The sequence below is a fragment of the Pteropus medius genome, unplaced genomic scaffold, assembly GCF_902729225.1.
Source record: "Pteropus medius unplaced genomic scaffold, Ma_sr-lr_union100, whole genome shotgun sequence".
Taxonomy (NCBI): domain Eukaryota; kingdom Metazoa; phylum Chordata; class Mammalia; order Chiroptera; family Pteropodidae; genus Pteropus; species Pteropus medius.
Genome location: NW_024355452.1, coordinates 9271 through 27203, shown reverse-complemented (window position 1 = coordinate 27203; position 17933 = coordinate 9271). Strand labels below are relative to the sequence as shown.

Below are 17933 nucleotides of genomic sequence, written 5' to 3'. Positions count from 1 at the left end.
CCCTAGGGGTCGCCACGTCAGAGACTGGACGGCCCGCCCCGGTTCCTCACTGTAGCCCCTTATAGCTGAGGAGAATCCCCGATGGCCTCACAGCGCCGCGGACCCACCTGCCCACAGCCCGGTGTCCCTGAGACCCCCAACTGTGCCCCCACAACCCGCATCCCGGGACCCTACGTCTCTCTGCCGCTCCGTGCGCTCCGTGATCTCCACACCGCGCGACCTTCCCGAAGCTTCTGAGGACCACCTGACAGCGAGCTAGGCGGGAGCGTCGCTGATTGGCTGGCTCAGTGCGCATGCGGGAGGCGGGGCCTCCGCCTAGCCACGCCCCTGCGCGGACCGCCCTACCAATACCAGAGCCAGGGTTGGGGCCCCGGGACTGGGGGTTTCCAGTGCGCCCATTCGAGGACGTTTCACACATATCTTCCCGGAAAATCACAAAAGGACAAGGGAGTGCGGAACAGGTGCGCAAGCCTCCATCTTCCTGGTGAAAAAGAATTCACCAATTCCTAGTCATTCTCCCCCTGGACTTCTTGCCACCCACCCCTTTCCCTTGCGGTGGAATCGCCTTGCCCCCGAGCGTTTTGCGTAAATCACCGCGCCCCTTCCCTACGTGTTTAAACGCGCGCGGACGAGCACACACGCATGCAGGTGTGTATCTCCTTTAATATCGTTTCTGACTGGTCTTTGTGTCCGGGTATTACAACGAATCGTATCACATTCGATGTGGCATTCTGCCACTTCCATTTTGCTCGGCATCGTACCACTAACAGTGTCTATTTTATCTTATGTAGCCATAGCCACAGCGCTATCTTTTCCTCTGCTGCAGCCTATCCCATTGTGGAACCGCTCCTCCATTTTCTTCTCCTTGGACACGTCCATGGATACTTTCCACTTTAGAGCCCTTACAAGCAGTGGTGTTAGGAGTATCCATCTTAATGTCCGGCATACATGTGGCATGTTTCCCAGAGATTCAAGGAGTGAGATTTCTAGGTCGAGGCTAGGAGAGCATACCCAAATCGTTTCCAGCTGAGGACCCCAGCCACACTCTGAGTTCTGATTGGCCCGAATACCCACCAGTACTTGGTACAAACAGATTTCTTGACGTTTCCATTTTAGAGAGTGCAAAATTATTATTATTGTTTTCTTTTTTTGCAGGGAAGGTGGGTCTTCTTTTGCACTTCTCCTGTCACTAGTAAGATAGGGCTTTTTTAATGCTTATTGGCCATTTCATTTCCTTTTTCATTTCTCATTTGTGTGAGTGTCATCACCTTCTTACAGTTGGGTAAGAATGACTTTCTTGCAGTTTGGCAGAAACCCTCCATATATTCCAGACATCAGTCTTTATGACAGTGTTTTCCTTTGTTTTTGCTGGCAATGTAATACACATAATGCAAATTGTATCATCTTAACCATTTTTACGTGTACAGTTCAGTGGCGCTGAGTACACTCCCGTTGGTGTACAGTCATCCATCTTTGGAAATTTTTCATCTTTCCAAACGGAGTCTCAGTTCCCATTAAACACTTATTCTCCAATATTTCGCTGAGCATAATGTCTTCAAGATTTATCCATCTCGTAGCATGTATCAGAATTTCCTTTCATTTTTAATTTTTTTTCAATTACAGTTGACATTCGATATTACTTAATATTAATTTCAGGTGGACAGCTTAGTGGTTAGACATTTCTATAAATTACGAAGTAACTCCCATCCCGATTTGTCTAGTACCCACCTGGCACTAGGGCAAATAATAATCCATTGTAGATATATACCACATTTTTCTTTTTCTTTTTGGGAGTGCTTGGGTTGTAGGAGCGCTTTATATGTCCAGGATTTTAATCTTTTATCAGATACATTATTTCAAATCATTTTCTTCCATTCCATAGGTTGCCTGTTCTCTCCGTTGATTATATCTTTTGGTGCACAACGGTTTTAACCTTTTGTGCGGGGAAGACTAAATTCTTTTATTTATGCCGTAAACAGGTAAGAATGCAACATAATTGTTTTTTTTGCAGTGTGAAAGCTCACAATATGTTCTTACAAAGTAGAAAAATATACAATGCTCAATTCAATTAAGCACCTTCCAAGAAGGCGTTTCAATAGAATGAGCGAATCATAATGTTCGTTTCACTATAAGTATATTAGTTTAAAGTAGACTTGAAATTTTAAGTGTGTGCAAATTCCGAGGTTTAAGAAATTTCAAAAGCCACAGATATGGCATCTAGGAAGCTGAAGGCTGTGAATTTTCCTTCTCACTTAATCCATGCTTAGTTTGGCATTCCTCACAGGTAAGCAGGCAGTGCCTGTTATGCCCTGGACCAAAGCCAGCCTCACGTAGCTGGTCATCAAGGGAATTGCATTTACTCTGGCATGCTCCTATGCCTTTCCAAGACCAAATCCCAAGATAGCAGCAAGCGCAACTTTAGGCAATAATCCAAATCTTGGATTAGCTGCTAAATAACAGTTCTGGAGGCTGAAGTCCAAGATCAGGGTTCCAGTGTGGTTGATGAGGGCCCTCTTCTGGGCTGCAGACTACGCGCGGTGGAAGGGCAACAGCTTTAAACTTTGACGTAGTCCAATTTATCTACTTTTTCTTTCTTGCCTCGTGGACCATTTTAAATGAAATTATCTTCACCCGAAGGTCATACAACCACCACCAACCCGCCCCATATTTTCGTAGCATGGTTTTAAGATGTCGCTTTGCATTTTTAAGTCTTTGTTCGTGAGGAATGGATTTTTGTGTTTGCTGTCAGGGAGAGATCCTACTGCTTGTTTCTTCCTCTGAAAAGCTAATTGTACCATCCTCGTTCATTGAATGGTGTACACTTTCCCCACCGTCAGCTCTGCCAGGTTTCTGTATGTCCCTGATTCTGCTTCTCTAGCCTGTTCTACCAGTCACTTCATTTATCCTGTGCCCCAACCACAGCCTGTCACAGGATGAGGATGACAAGTCAGACCTGTCCGAGTTTGAATCCTCAGACATTAGCCCACACTCTGATGCCTAAGGTCCCTCAGTGATTCCTCAGAGCCTCCACAAGAGGATCTGCACTACCTGTGAGGACCCTGCGCATCTTACCTCGTTTCACTCCCCTCGTGTCCTTTCCATCCTGAGCTTCCTGCGGTTTCCTCAAGCACAGCACTGCTATTTTCGTGCCAAGGGGCCTTCAAAGGAGCTCAGCCGACATCTCTGTCGAGTCTTGGTGGGCGCGCCTTCCTGCAGCCTCTCTCCTTTCACTGCAATCATTCCATGTGCTAAGGAGCCTGCAGTATTTGGCCTCACTTTGGCCATGCCGGAAACCTGAATACTTCCATGGGGCAGATTCAGAATTTATCTTTCAAATAGATCGCTGATTGCCCAGAAATAAAAACAACACCTCGGTAAGCTTTAATGCCCTTTGAAGATATACAAACCCGCTATTCACCTACTTATCTAAATAATCTGTGGAAGAGGAATCCGTGTAAGCCCGCTTCATATTTTAAAGGGACTGGGGATCGAAGAGTAGAAATAGTCACCCACATCCCCAGAGCTTCACAGTAGAGGGAGGATTCAAATTTACAGGAGCGTCGTGAATCTTTATGTCTGCCACGAGAGTAGCCCCCTCATCCAGGGATTTGGATAATTAATAAAGGTAATGTGAGCTAAGTGCCATGGCAGATAATGGTTATCTACCTACCCTTTCTCTCTTTCATCTTTTCTTCATCCTCACTAACAGAACCGTGACCCAGCTGCATGCAGCGGTGGGCACGTGACCCAGTGCCGCCCTTGGGCTGGTCATGACACAAGTCCCAGAGGACGCTGGTGGCATTTCTAGGAGGCCTTCCTGACTTGGACAGACACAGCTGGTTCCCCTTTTTGATCAGTCCCCTTTGATCTGCCAGGGAAACAGATGCAATGCCTGTGACCTTGGGGACAAAAGCCACACCGAGGGATGACAGGGCAAGAAGAGTGAAGAACCTGGTTCTTTGAGCTGTAGTACCAGCCCTGAGTTGTCTATTCTCACTGCGTGGTGACTGGAAAACATAAACCCGTTTGCGTAAGCCACCATTTAAAATACAGTCAAAGGCAACTCATGACGATAGGGCAGTGCATAACCCCAACGGATTTTTATCCAACTTGCGTTAGTCATGGTAGACAGTGACTGTAACATTTAAACCCCCCCACACACGATGACGGAAAAATAGTTCATTATTCCTCCTGTAACATTACTGGGAAAACGCAAAGGCAGCTGGCAGGCTTTCTCCACGCACTCGTGCGGGGACCAAGGCTTTTGGGCACTCTGCCACCACCACCTTCACTGCCTGTTGCCCCACGCGGGAGGTGGCCTCCTTTGCAGTTTGCTAGAAGGAGACAGGCACACGGAGGTGCCCCGGGTACGATGGTTCTTATAAGTTAGGACTGGCAGGGGTACAAAATCACGTCCAGTGACATTCCTTTGCTGAGGTCTCAGTCACATGGTCACACCTAAAAGCAAGGGAAGCTGGGAATGGGCACCAAGATGGGGACCCAGGAAGAAGAGAACGGCGATTTCGGTGGGAAGCTGGAGTCCCTGCAATCTACGCCTTTCCATAATCAGTATGAACCTCGACAATATGAGGTAATTTCAAAGAGAAACTCACCAAGATGCTTGAAGCCTGAACTGAAATTCCAGTGCGCAGTTTAACGAGGCTTTGCCGCTTATGAACTGAGAGACGCTGAGCTCATTTCTTGACTCCTCTAAGCCGCAGTGGCTTTGCTCGTATCTGAAAGGCATGATAATGGCATCTGTCTCATAAAATTTGGGGGACATTAAGAGAAAGAATGCATGAGAACTCATGGAAGTACTCAGTCATATAAAGCAAGAGATAAAATATTGATAATAGTAGGACTGTATTATCGCTCAAAATTATTTGTGATCCTATTGTATTATATTCATGATTACAACGTGGTAATTCTTACGTTCACATTATTATGACCACTTTTTAAGCCATTGGCATACAATTTTCTGAATATCGCGCATGGAATGCAAACTAGTGCCTACGCTACATTTCAAAGCGTAAAGAATTAACCTTTTGATCATTAGGATTCGCTGTAACGACTTAATAAATGCCGATTTTTGCATGGGGAATATCGCATTTGTTTCAAAAGAAGAATCCTTTAGAATGGGTGAATCATCACAGGGCTTTCTTATTCTCTAAGGCGGTGTTTCTCCAGAAAACCTCAAACGAGACGACCGCTGTTTGAAGGAAGGGAAAACACTGTGGGAGTCTGGTAGACCACGTGCCCTCTCCGTTTTTCCTTCCATCCCTCCGTCTTCCTTGGGCTTTCTTAACTGCGTGTTCTCCTGTTACCCGCTTTCTTTCTGACAGCTTCTCATTGCCGTCGCTGGCTCTTTCTCCTCGAATGAGCCCTCACTCGGTGGTGTGGCTCAGGGCTCGGCTTTACTCGGTGCTTTCCTCAATCCATGCCCTTTCCCTAAACGTTGCCATATATGCCTAGGGTCCCACGACACCATTTACATCAGACTTTCTCAAAGTGTGCTGCGTGGGACCGCCTACATCAGAATCACGCGAAGGGGACTGTTAAAATCCAGGCTCCCTGGTTCTTTCTCAGGTTGAGCCAGTCGACCCTGCGGGTGGGCCCTGGGAATCTGCATTTTGAAGAAACCCTCCAGGGTCCTCCCAGCCACACTAGACTGGGAACCACTGTTTGTGTCAAGAGGGGCCTGGCCAACAGTAACGATGGCGGCTCAACATCTCCATCTGGTGGCTTCCGCACACCATTGTCTTTGTTTTGCCAATGCGGTCTGTGCCTGTTCAGAAACTATGAAACATCTCAAAAAAAAGAAAGAAATAGGAACCGAGGGCATTAATGGAGCATGCGCTCCACGAAGAGCCAAGACTGAGTGATTCCCTCTTTTCGCTCTTCTAACACCAGTGTCGAACTTGTCTGTCCTAATCTTTTAAGAGGAAATCAAGTCGATGTCTTTTCTTTCTCATTCAACTATGCGAAAACAAACACAGGTATCGGTTGACACCTACTATAGAGGCTGACACCGTGTTTTGATTTCTTACAGAAGTGCAGCGGTGGGGGGGCACTTAATGAGCTTTCGAGTTATCCTTCCTGAGGTTGGCTAATAAAGAGCATGCTACGTTCCAAACACGGTTAACTTACATGCTACTGTCGAGACTGTGTTCCAATTATAGATGTAACAAATATTCCCTGTAAAACAGTTTTCATAAAATATGTGAAAGGAATGAAACTCACACTTCTGGGCTCTATGCGGACATGCTGTACTACTTTCGATGGGGCGTCTTGTTCACTTTCCTCCTCCTTTCCTTCCTCTCTCTTCCCCCTACGTTACTTTTTTAGATTTCACTTTCTTGGGTAGCTGCTTTAATTCGCCGCCAGCTCTGTAACGTTTTGTTTTCTGTTTTTAATCACTCGTATGACTTCTTTCTTCTCAGATTTGGAAGCAAAGCTTCACTATTGTATTCGGCCTGGTCGCACGTTCCTACTGCCTCCATCAAGTAATGCGAACGTGAAGCCAGTGGTGTATGAGCGACCTCTAATTCTCTTACCGAAAACGCTCAGCATTTCAGCGGCTCTTGGAAGCACACCAGTGAATCGGGTGAGTAGTGGTCGATGACGACCATTCGGTGGGGGTGAGCAGTGTCTCTTCAACAAGCGCCTCTGACACAACTGCATCCACACGCACACTAATGAAGTCTGACACTGAAGGCGCGCCATACACAAAATGTCACTCACCCGAAATAGAGCCAACGCCCAGATGCAAGGGCTAAAGTATCAAATGCGCGAAAGAAAACATACGAGTAAATCAACTCGACCTTTGGGCGATGATTTCTTAAATATTAGACCCAAAGCAAGAGCAACATAGGAAAAAAATAGATGCACCAGATATAAAATCGATAAATGGCCTTCATCAAAATGAATGTCTTTCTGCATTGAAATACACTATCGAAGGCGAAAAAAAGGCATCCTACAGAATGGGAGCAAACATTGGCTATCATGCACGCAGTGAGAGTCTGGCACCCAGAAGATAGAAAAGCCCTTACAACTCCAAACAAATGATACAAATAAAGCACCATAAAAATCAGTAAATGATCCGAATGGTTACTTCCCTAAGAAGATAGCCGAGTGGCCCATAATCACACGATTATATGCTGAACATCACCAGTCATTAGGAAATGCAAATCAAAGCCACAGTAAAAGCTATAACACCCCCTAGGATGTCTTTTTCTGAAACTTAGAGAAGGGAAAAGCCCGATTGTTGTTGGCGGTGCCGAGTGATGCAAACTTGTATTGTGCATTGCCGGTGGGACTTTTAAATGGCACAGTGACTGTACCATGCCACCGAATGGAACACTTCGAAATGGTTACTTTGATGATGTGAGAGTTCCCATTCAAAAGAATTTTTTCACAACTACAAAAATAACCTCGTAGACTCCTCTACTAAGATATTTAAGTGTTTGGGGAAAACTAAGCAATTAATTTTCTTGCATTGATTCAAAATAATATCGAACCCATTATTGCTTACGTATAAATATGTTTCATGAAAACATTACTCCGTTTTTTGAAAACAAACAAACAAGCAAACTGTATATATATTTGGATATATATATATTGAAAGTGTGACGCCGATTTACATTTGTGCAAATCTATTTAACGTCTGGCTGAATAGGAAAGAACGAGATGTCCTCACCTGCTGCTTCATCTCACCTCTTACAACCTGTCATTTCCACAGAACGGAACCAAGCAGTCAGGATTCCCTGAGACTGGGTAGGGAAAGGAAGACCTCACTGGTCCCCCAACATGTTCTCAGGGACCGCCCGCCAGAGTTCCAGGAAAGACCACTGGGCACTGCTGAGCTCCAGAGTTCTTTCATAACGCTTAATCGACCTCCTGAGAGCAGAGGTGCTATTACTGGATTTGCCAAAAATGGAGACGAGGGAACAGAGATGTTAGGGCACCACGCGAAAGTCACACAGCTGAGGAGAAGCAGAGCTGAGACTCAATCTCACATCCATCTTTCAGAAAGCCTCTCTGATTAGAAAATATGGAACGCGAATGCACCCCACTATTTGCCCCCGCCCACACTGGATAGGTTCACGGGGGCGGGATGTCTGGAAATCTCGCTCCCTTTCCTCCACACTGAGAACCTGTGCAAAGCCTGCATTCGGTTTCTGCACAGTCTATAAAAGTCCAGCTCGTCCTTCTCCTGTGGGCTGTATGTGGAATGGGGTGGTTTTGTCTGGTTTTAGAATCGGGTCCAGGGCTGTGCTGGGTCTGTCTGAAACCAACACCCCACGAGAGCTGATCTGGGGCATCAGTCGCCAAATCGGCATCCAGCGACCTCGTGTCGGTGGCTTGCAATCGGCCGTGGTGGGAGTACTTACGTCATGAAAGTAGGAAAAGGTTGCAAATCGGCCCTGCACCCTCCCCTCCTGAGGACTTGTTTCCAGCACGTCGCCGCCCAGGACGGAGCAAAGAAGGGTCGCCTGGAGCTCATTAACAGGAGGAAGAGCTGCATCTCAGGGCAGCTGTGTCCCAAACTGTGAGTGGCTAGGAGAGAGGCAGCGTGTTCCCTGCACCCCGTGTCTGAGCGTAGGGGTCCCGTGTCTGAGCACGGTGTCCAGTGGCAGTGTGGGGCAACAGCGCACAGTGAGCACAGTTTTCCAATGGGCGAGGCTCATCTCTACCTTCCTGACGCCCCAGGACAGGGTCATTTGAAGGAGCCATCTATCTTCTCAGGAATCATGCTTTCCTGGCAACCACTCAATACACATTTGCCCCAGGGGAACCCCAGGGTCTTCTGGTCTTTCCACAACCTGAGTTTCTGGTTTGCTTTTCTCTGGCATCCAAGTGCTTCACCTTCTCACGTATTCTCCTCTCCAGGTCGTCTGAAATCCACGGAGATTCTTTGGATCCCGCCCACACAAACGTCCCTGGCCTCATGTGAGCTGGTAGGTAGGAAGGAGGTCCTTAACAGGACCTGGATCCTGAGTGTCTGTGTGTCTGTGTCTTTGTGCGTGCGTACGTTGTGTGCGTATGTGTGTGTGTGCGTGCGTGTCTCAAGGCAGGACAGAAGCTGTTATCCTTGTACTTTATTTCCTCCAGTACCCATTGGTGAGAACTCCCTTGTCCCCCTCCCCGCGCTCATTCCACGAGGACATGGCGTACGGTCTCTAATATTTTATTTATTTAATTATTTATTCATTCATTCGTTCACTCTTTCACTCATTGGATTGGTTGGGGTGTAATTGACTGAGAACCAGATCAATGGTCTGCATCTGAGGGTGCATTAGTACTTCCTGCTTTCCACAGAAAGCTGACATCAGGGAGAACGCTTTGATGACATTCTGGTTTCCATGACAACTGGGGTAAGCCATTTCTCACTGCCAGCAGAAACATTTAACAAGGATATTTACAGACTGGAGAGATGGAGTAACTGGAGAAACATCGAGACTAGTCAGTGTCTGCTTTCGATGTGAGTTTTGTGCGCGTGTGTGTGTGTTGTCAGTGTGTGGAATTTAGTCGGACCTTCAAAGCTCAAATCCCTCCCGTTTTATAAGAGAGGATGGCAGTTGCTCTTGTTGTGGGCTAAGCTGATTGAATTACCTGGCACATACCCCAGCCCGCTTCAGGGTCCTAGGTGACACCTGTTGCATGAGGGCGTTGTCACCTGAGTCCTTGAAAGCAGACATCTCCAAGTATGTCTCATCGTACGCCTCTGCTTCACAGTGATTGTCGCACAAACCCCGAAAGATGTAAGCTTACTCATTTACACCTACTTATAGTAAAAAGTTCCCGTGTGTATGACATGAGAGGGAACATTTGAAGGCAGCCAGTGAGATGAATGGGGCAGGATTGGACGCCCTAAAGTCCCTTTGTGTAACCCGGGGGACTTTATCGTGCTCACCTTGAGTCGCTGACACACACAACCTAAGAGGCACGCTCTTCTCTACAAGTCAAATGTCCCGTTATCACAGTTAGGTAGATTGAATTTGAATCAGTAAATGGCTCCTTCTTTAGCATATAAGCATAAACAAAACTTTCTTTTAGAAGGTTCTGCGTTTATTGGTTGTGTGTTTGGAGGTGAATGGTGCTGATGTTAGACTTTGTGTATGTCTCTTTGTGTTTCTAGAGAAAAACACGGCATTTCTAGGACATACCGTTGCATTCTTTGGCAGGGACGTCCTTCAGAAGAAGCAGGTCCTAGGGACAGGTCCCCACGCCTCTCAGCTCCTGTCCTACACGCTGCTGAGTGCGGGCTGAGAGCGGGCTCTGCCAATTCCCTTTTCCCTCTACCTTCTGACTGCCTGTGAGGGTCGGCCTGTGGGGTCTCCGGAGGGCGACGGGAGGTCCCAATGTGGGACACCTGGCTGTGCCTTCCTCTCTGCTCCTGCTCCTCTCCGGGCCACCCCAGTAACGGGCCTTCACACAACACAGACAGGGACATGTGATTTCAGCAGGGCCCAGCACCAGCAGACTGGTGAACTCTTTCCTAAGAGACCGAGGTCCCGGGTTAAGGGCGTGGGTGGTCCCCTCACATACTGGCACTGTGGCGGGAGCTCATCACTTTCCCCATCATCACTGGGAGGGCTGTCGGGATGCGTGGATGCCTCCCCTGACCCCCTTGAGAAACCTCATGGAGCTGGGCAGCCCCTTTCCTTAGAAGACTCAGCCCAAGTTCCGAGGCCTCCTGGTCCAAGGTCATGAGTTCTCAGAACCACCTTCTCTCCCCTTGTCTTTATTTTCAGAAGTGCAAGTGTCCATGCTTCCTGCCACGGCACACTTCTCAGTGTCTCTTTGCTCCCTCTTTGCCTTTTCTGGACTCCAAGTCATTCTGTTGAGCTCTCCTCTCCCTAATTCAGATATAAGGGGACCCTGCCCAATAATCAGGTGGGTTTTCCTCTCTTTGCATTTAAGGTCCTGTCTTTCGCTTTGGTTCCTAGAACATTTAATGTAAAACTGGACCTTGGACCTGTCCCTATGTGTGTGCTCTCATGTCTGTGTGAGGCTGTTTCCGTGTGTGTGTGTGTGTGTGTGTGTGTGTGTGTGTGAATTATGCTTGTGGTTGGGCACGGTAGATAGACCACTGAATTTTCTTTTCGCTTGGACAATTATTGACTATTGTTCCCTTCACATTCTGCACCTCCCCACCCCCCACCCCGCCTCTGCTCGGACTGCTATAATCGACTATGTCTTGTGCGGTGTGGTGCGTACATTTTCATAGTGAATATTTCCTTCGATCGTATAAAACACGCTTTGAACACCTTTCAGACATTGCGAATACAGTCTCATTGCATTCTGCGCCATGCTATTTTGCCATTTTGCTACACCTGCTCTGTTCCTGTTCACTGATATCCCGTATTTCGTTTCCTACCCCCTTAGAATCCTTATAAGGGAAGCTTTGGGTGCATATGTACATGTAAATGTGTTCTCCCTGTAATATTTTACAACACGATTGCAAATGTAACGTCTACCTTCGCCACCCGCTTCCACCCCTGTTCCCCTTCTCTTTCGGATGGAACCGGTCATGACATTTGCAGTCATCACGCTCGGCTTTTTCCTGGCATTTGCCTGTCTTTCCCATCCCAAGGTAAACTGGAAAGCATCGCTCCCTGCGTGACTGTGCGTTTCACCTAAAGCATGTAACTTGTACTTAAATGGTCCACGGTCAGAGTCTTGTCTGAATTTTCCCCGAGTCAGTACGTGAAGGTCCACATCAGTCTTTGTGTCGAATATGTAACGTCCCCTTGTTGGTGTAGACTGTGGGTTGGTCGGTCCTTCCCCATGGGCAGCAAGCACCTGGCGTACGTGCGACGTTGTTGTGATGAGCTACATGCAATGACTTGTCCTGGGAACAAGGGCACCTTTTTCCCCTTGTGCAGGACACAGGGAAGCCAGTAGGTTCTGAGATACGGGCCTCATTCTCTCTGTTGGGATGCTAGTCCTGACGGAGGTCTCGCCTGCAGTAAAGAGGAGGCTGCCCCTTACCTGTCAACCGTAACGCTGAGAGTGAATTCATTAGTGTTGTAGAGGACACTGGAGGTCTCCCTGTGGCAGTTGGCAGGGAACGGAGGTTTACCAGAGCTTCTTTGAAACAAAGTGGGCCTCCCGGACGGGAGGAACCACCTGAGTTTGCAAAGGGAACGGGAGAGAACTCAGTCTCGTCTTAAAACGAGGCGCTCATGAGAAGCTTTGGCCTTGTGCGGTTCTTCCCTCAAGTGCTCTTGCTTCTCCCCCTCCGAGTAGATGGCACGAGAAGGTGAGTTCCTGTGAGACTAGGTGCTGGGGCTCCCTGTTTGCTCGGGAAAAGCTGGGAGGTCGAGCTTGGGAATCGGAAGGTGGACGTGAGGTGGGGTCACAGCTGATCATCTGCGGGTGGGAAACAGCTCTCACTGTTTTTATTCCTTTGAGAAAGCTGAGGGCGGTTCATGATTTTTCGGTCTGTAACACTTGCCATTTAAATATCATGTACAGAACAACCCAGATCTGCATGTATGGGTGACCTCTGTGAAATTACGGAACTAGTTAACCACATAGGAAACAAATATGCAAAGATAGCGGTTCTCACTCAGTCATTCTGCAAGCGGAATTCAAGCCCAATGGAATCCTCAAAGCTTTAAAACAAAAAACTATGGGTGAAAGTTTATGCTGAATTCATCTGGCAACAGACAGGTGCAAAAAATAGGCAAGAATGTATTTTCTTCATAACAGTAGTTTTACAAAGTGTGCCTTTACAAGAAAGGGAACTGCCAACGCATCCTTTTATGGACATCCACGTTTTGGGGACAGTTAAAATCACAAAAGCTACAGTTCAAAAGAAGTTCCACTAAAATCTTTAAGTGAATTATAATGCATCCCTGTACACTGTGTACAGAAAAGTAGACCCTATGAACGGGCATTTCTGGGTGGGAAGAGGGGCATTGAGAAAAGGTTGCATCTCCCACGTGCCACACATCTAAATGTTTGCAGTCTACTGTAAGTTTTTAAGTCTCAGAAAGCCCACCTTATCGAGAGATTCCGGAAGACAGTGTACTAAACAGGCATTCCCAGGAAACGGTGATCTACGATGCTCGTGAGTGAGGAAATGCACTCTGAGGTCGTATGTGCAGGCCTGTGCCCAGGGATGCACGGGAAATGTGTGGGCGCCCGCTCCCCATCACGCCGAGAGCGGGCCTCTGGAATGTGTTGTCTCCTACATACATCTCTTTGCGCGTTTTCTGTCCTCTGCAAGCCCATTTGCTGTTATCTTAGAAGCACAAAACAACACACTATCATGACAGGACCCAGGTTGCATCTGTCTCACACACACACACACCCACACACCCACACCCGCACACTCACACACACGCACATGCACACACACGCGCGCGCACTGCTACTGTGAAATAATCCATGTGTCCAAGACAAACGAGAGCTGTCATGAAAGCGGCAGTTCGCACTGTTGGGAAAGAGGGAGGGGTGGCATAAACTAAGGAGCTTAAGGTGGAAATATTTTCAAATGCAAAAGAAGGAAGATGAGAAGCCTGACATCTACATGGTAAGTGAGCTTTAACCAACATTTCCGTTTCAGAAGGGCACGCATTCCAGACCCGGGGAAGGGAAAAGGATGAATCCCTCTCCACTTCACGGGCTCGATTTCCCACCTCTTTTGGATTTTCTAGCTTGACATCAGAGATGTGTAGGGCCTGGGTGTCCACATTCGACCCCTGGAGGGACGGTGCCCTTCAGAGGCACAGAGCAGGGTAAGGGGTCTGTCGGAGGAGCAGTTGGAGTTTGCGGATCAACAGATGCTGCCCACACAAACACACCGACCGAGATCCAGCTGCAGTTCGGTGACACTTGCCCATTTGACCAATCATTGCACGTGCAACCATTTATTCATGTTGCGCTGTGATTTATTTGGCTCCTTGCTGTGCAGCCACTACTGTACACCGATGTGGTGCTAGGTGGGGGGACTGTGTCAACCCCCATAGAGAAATTGAGAGGTCCACATCCCAGCCCATGGCCAGTGCCTGCAGCAGTGCTTGTGAAGGGGGTGACCGGTAGCCACCGCGATGATCTTCGCGAAGGTCTGGGGTCTCAGCTCACGCTCTTGAACACGCCATTGTGCTGGCACCTGGTGTGTGTGGCTCAAAGGTCCCCTCTGGCTTCCTTGGGTGCACGGGGTGGCACTAGCCCCCGAGAAGAGAGGCACGAAAGCATTCCTCTACGATGAGCACCGAGGAGCACAGGGGCCCAGCGAAGCCGACAACACAAATGAGAGCCGGACATGACAGGCAGCTCCCCACACAGGTGCTCTTCAGTATGCAGTAGTAACACGTAGGGCAAGAGTGGGGTTCAGAAGGCTTCCCGGCTCCTCCTCTGGTGCTTCTGTGCTCTTTTCTCAAATATTTTGCATCTGTCTTGCCCCCCCAAACGCCCCTCCTGTCTGACACACTATATTTCTTTGTTTTATCTCTTATCAATTCTCACTGACCACCAATCTTGTACTTTTTTAGTGGCTGATAGATGGTCACGGGGACGGGGAGCACGGCATATGGGATGCAGTCGGCAGTAATGTAATGGCAGGTGGAGGGCCAGGGAAGAGGAAGAGCAGTGAGGGAGATCGTTTCATAAACCACAAAAATGTCTAACCGATGTACTGTATACCTGAAATTAATATAATAAAATTTAAAATTTTTTAAGTGATCCTTTTCATCCATTTTTTTTCTATTAGTTTCAGGTATGCGGTACAACGGTTAGCCATGTATAGAAGTTACAAAGTAATCGCCCCGATCTGTACCCATCCGGCCATGTACACAGCCGTTGTGTAACGACCAACGTGTACTTCTCGCTCCCTTCACCTTTCAGGAAAGGAAATCTTTCTGATACCCTTCTCTTCCTTTTCTGTATTCCAGTGTTCCACAGCATAGTCTGCGAACACAGGAGTTCCAGCGCCCGGGGGAGATTCAGGTGCAGAAGGACAGGCCACCGAAGCCGCAAAGCCTTCGTAGGCGTAGGCAAAAGTCTGCCGAAGGCCTGCTTAGAGAAGACTTGCTGCCGCCGTGGGCACGACAGCCAGACCCCTGAAGCTCCGTTAAGGACCTCTCGACTCCCAAGTGAAATCACGATGGAATCCGAGTATGTCCTGTGCAGCTGGAAGGGCCGCTGCTGGCCAGCAAAGGTTTTGCCCAGATCCGGGACCTCACCCAAAGATAAGAGGAAAAAGCCACGTTCTCTACAAGTTCAAATCCTCTCGGTAGGTAAAAACGTTAGAGTGAAAAGCAGCACCATAAAGATCCTAAATGAAGCTCAGATCGAATCCATTGCCTCCTCGCTAGGGGCCCCACCCAAGGCAAGGGTCCCACCGGGAGAGGAAGAGGCCTACAGAAGCGCTCTTACAGTGGCGCTGCAGATTCTGAAGGAGAGGGCAGACCCGGGTCAGGCAAGAGCATCGGGGGACCCAGAGGCCCCCCCGCTGCCTCAAAAGGGACCGCAAAAGCGATCTCGTAGAAAGTCTCGAAAGCCCAAAGGGAAGTCACGGCGAAGCCTCAGGAAAGATGAAAAGCCCAAGTCGCTGTTGGTGCGTTCGGGGAGTGAGGACGCCCCGGACGCTGACGAAGCACAGGCGCAGACATCGGCCGCTCCGGTTCCAAGGGAAACGCAAGCCAAGTCCTCACAGAGCTTCGGCCTGGGCCCAGACATCCCGTCGCTTTCAGAAGATGACCATGAGGAAGAGGGCAAGGCACAGAAGGACACCTCAAGAGCCGCGCTCCAGCGTCGCACGGTCAATGGGGAGGGTGCGGGTGCTAAGGATGGAGACGTCCCGCCATCTCAGCCGCCCGGTTCCATCGTCACTGTGCCCAAGGGTCCGAAAGGAGAGGTGCGTGGCAGCTGCCCGAGGACCCCGGCCGTCTCCTCCGAGTGCTCCACCATCTCCGGGAGCACTGAGGACCCTGGAGAGGGGGCCGCCGGGAGGCCGGGCTCGGAAGATGTGGCGTCACCCTCCAGCGCCCCTAGCCTCGGGCTGCGTTTTTCCGCCCGTCTGGCGAGCAAGAAAAGGAAGCAAGAAGATCAGCTTTCAGCCGACCTCAAGGATAGTCCCCGCGAGGCGTCCGGCAAGAAGCGTGGCGCCAAGGGGGCGAGACAATCGAAAGGCCTGCCTTCCCCACAGGACCCGGGCGCCATCGAAAGAGGAACGATCGTCTGGTTTAAATTTCAGCATCACCCGTTTTGGCCAGCAGTGGTGAAGAATGTCAGCCGCACAGAGCAGGTGGCGTGGGTGCTTCTGATCGAGGCATACGTGCACCGTGGAAAGAAAGGCATTCGAGTGCCCCTTCGGAGATTAAAGCATCTGGACTGCAAAGAGAAAGAAAAGCTCATCAAGCGAGCCGAGAGAGCGTACGGGCAGAGCGTCAAGTGGTGCCTCTCCGTGATTTCCCACTACAGAGAAGGGCTCAGTCGTGGCTCTTTCACGGGCTCCTTCCTGGACTACTACGCTGCTGACATCAGCTACCCGGTGAGGAAAGCCGTCCAAGAGGGCGACGTGGACATCGATTTCCCGAAGGTGAATTACGCCGACCTGGAAGATTCTGAGGAGGAGTACGCCCTGTTGGGGAAGAAGCCCTACAAGAAAATCCTCCCTGACCGGATGAAGGCCGCTCGGGACCGAGCCAACCGGAAGCTGGTGGACTTCATCGTGAAAACGAAGGGGGCCGACCACCATCTCCTGGACATCGTCAAAGGCAGGAAACAGTCCAGGTGGCTGGCGTCGTTCCTGAAGTCGGAAAAGTACGTGATCTGCGTTGAAACGTACCTGGAGGACGACGATCAGTTGGAAGTCGTGATGAAACATTTACAGGAAATCTACAAAGAGGTGGACAAGAAGAAGCTGGCCCTGACGAGGGACGACAAGGTGAGCTTCGTCCTGGAAGTCCTTCTGCCAGAAGCCATCATTTGGTCCATCGCTGCGCTCGATGGGTTAGATTACAAGCAGGCAGAAGAAAAGTACCGGCGAGGGCCACCTGTGCATAGACGGGAGAAGGAGCTATTTGACAGAAACATCTTAAAGAAAGTAAGAAGGAGACCCACAGTCAGGAGCAGGGCTAAGTAACTGTCAGCCCCGCAGCCACCCGGGTTGGAGACTTGTCACCACGTCATCGATAAGATTCCCTGCCTACACGAAACGTAGCATCCCTCCAACCCCGGTGGCACGGAAAGACATCCCGCAAGTCCGAGACCTCGGGACCGTGCCAAATTCCTCTTGGATCCACCTCCGGCATTTGTAGGTGGCACCGTCATCGGCCTTTCCTGTTCCCAAACTCTTCGCCAACGGATTCGTGGAAATATTGCAAACAGTCGCACTTCCCTCTACTCGCCCCGGCGTGTAACCGGCCAGAGAGCTTCGTAACGTTGCTTTAGACCGTGTGTGCTTCGCATTTCGATACACGACGCGCACTCTTTCGTTACACGAACGAGCCCTGGTGTCAGGTGTTAAGCAGCAAACGGTTTCGAAGCCTGAGATGTATCTCACAGAAGCATCGCACGAGTGCTCATCCTGTGATGCGTCCGTATAAATGACTGAATTTCTTCCTAAGATGATTCCTGAGGTTTCCCCGCTCTTCTTATTCATTTAAGGAAACCAACAAACAAAAACCAGCTCTGAGAGGCGACACCGACGACAGAGATGTTTTCTGTCTATCATCATTACCGTGAAATGGTTGTAGGGAAAGCAATCTGAAAGCCAAACCGCGTGAACGATCATCTGCGTGGAGCCCACACACGGTGAATGAAATCTCAGCTGGGTCCACCTCTGCGACGCTGTTGACTCTTCGTTTCCGTGAGATTCCATTGTGGGAGTAGCTCTTGTCCATCGACCAGCGCTTTCCACTGTCTTCCTCACCGACAGTGCCTGGGTCCTCTTCATACAGCCCTCTGCGTCCACACGG

The 17933-nt window shown here is 49.3% G+C and overlaps 1 protein-coding gene across 1 annotated transcript; it reads left to right on the top strand.

Annotated features, from left to right (window-relative positions):
• Window positions 1–15115: 15115 nt before the first annotated feature.
• On the top strand, window positions 15116–17098 carry LOC120599586 (PWWP domain-containing DNA repair factor 3B-like). Its single transcript, XM_039858658.1, has one exon. The coding sequence runs from the start codon at window positions 15116–15118 to the stop codon at window positions 17096–17098; it is 1983 nt and encodes a 660-aa protein (XP_039714592.1).
• Window positions 17099–17933: the final 835 nt, after the last annotated feature.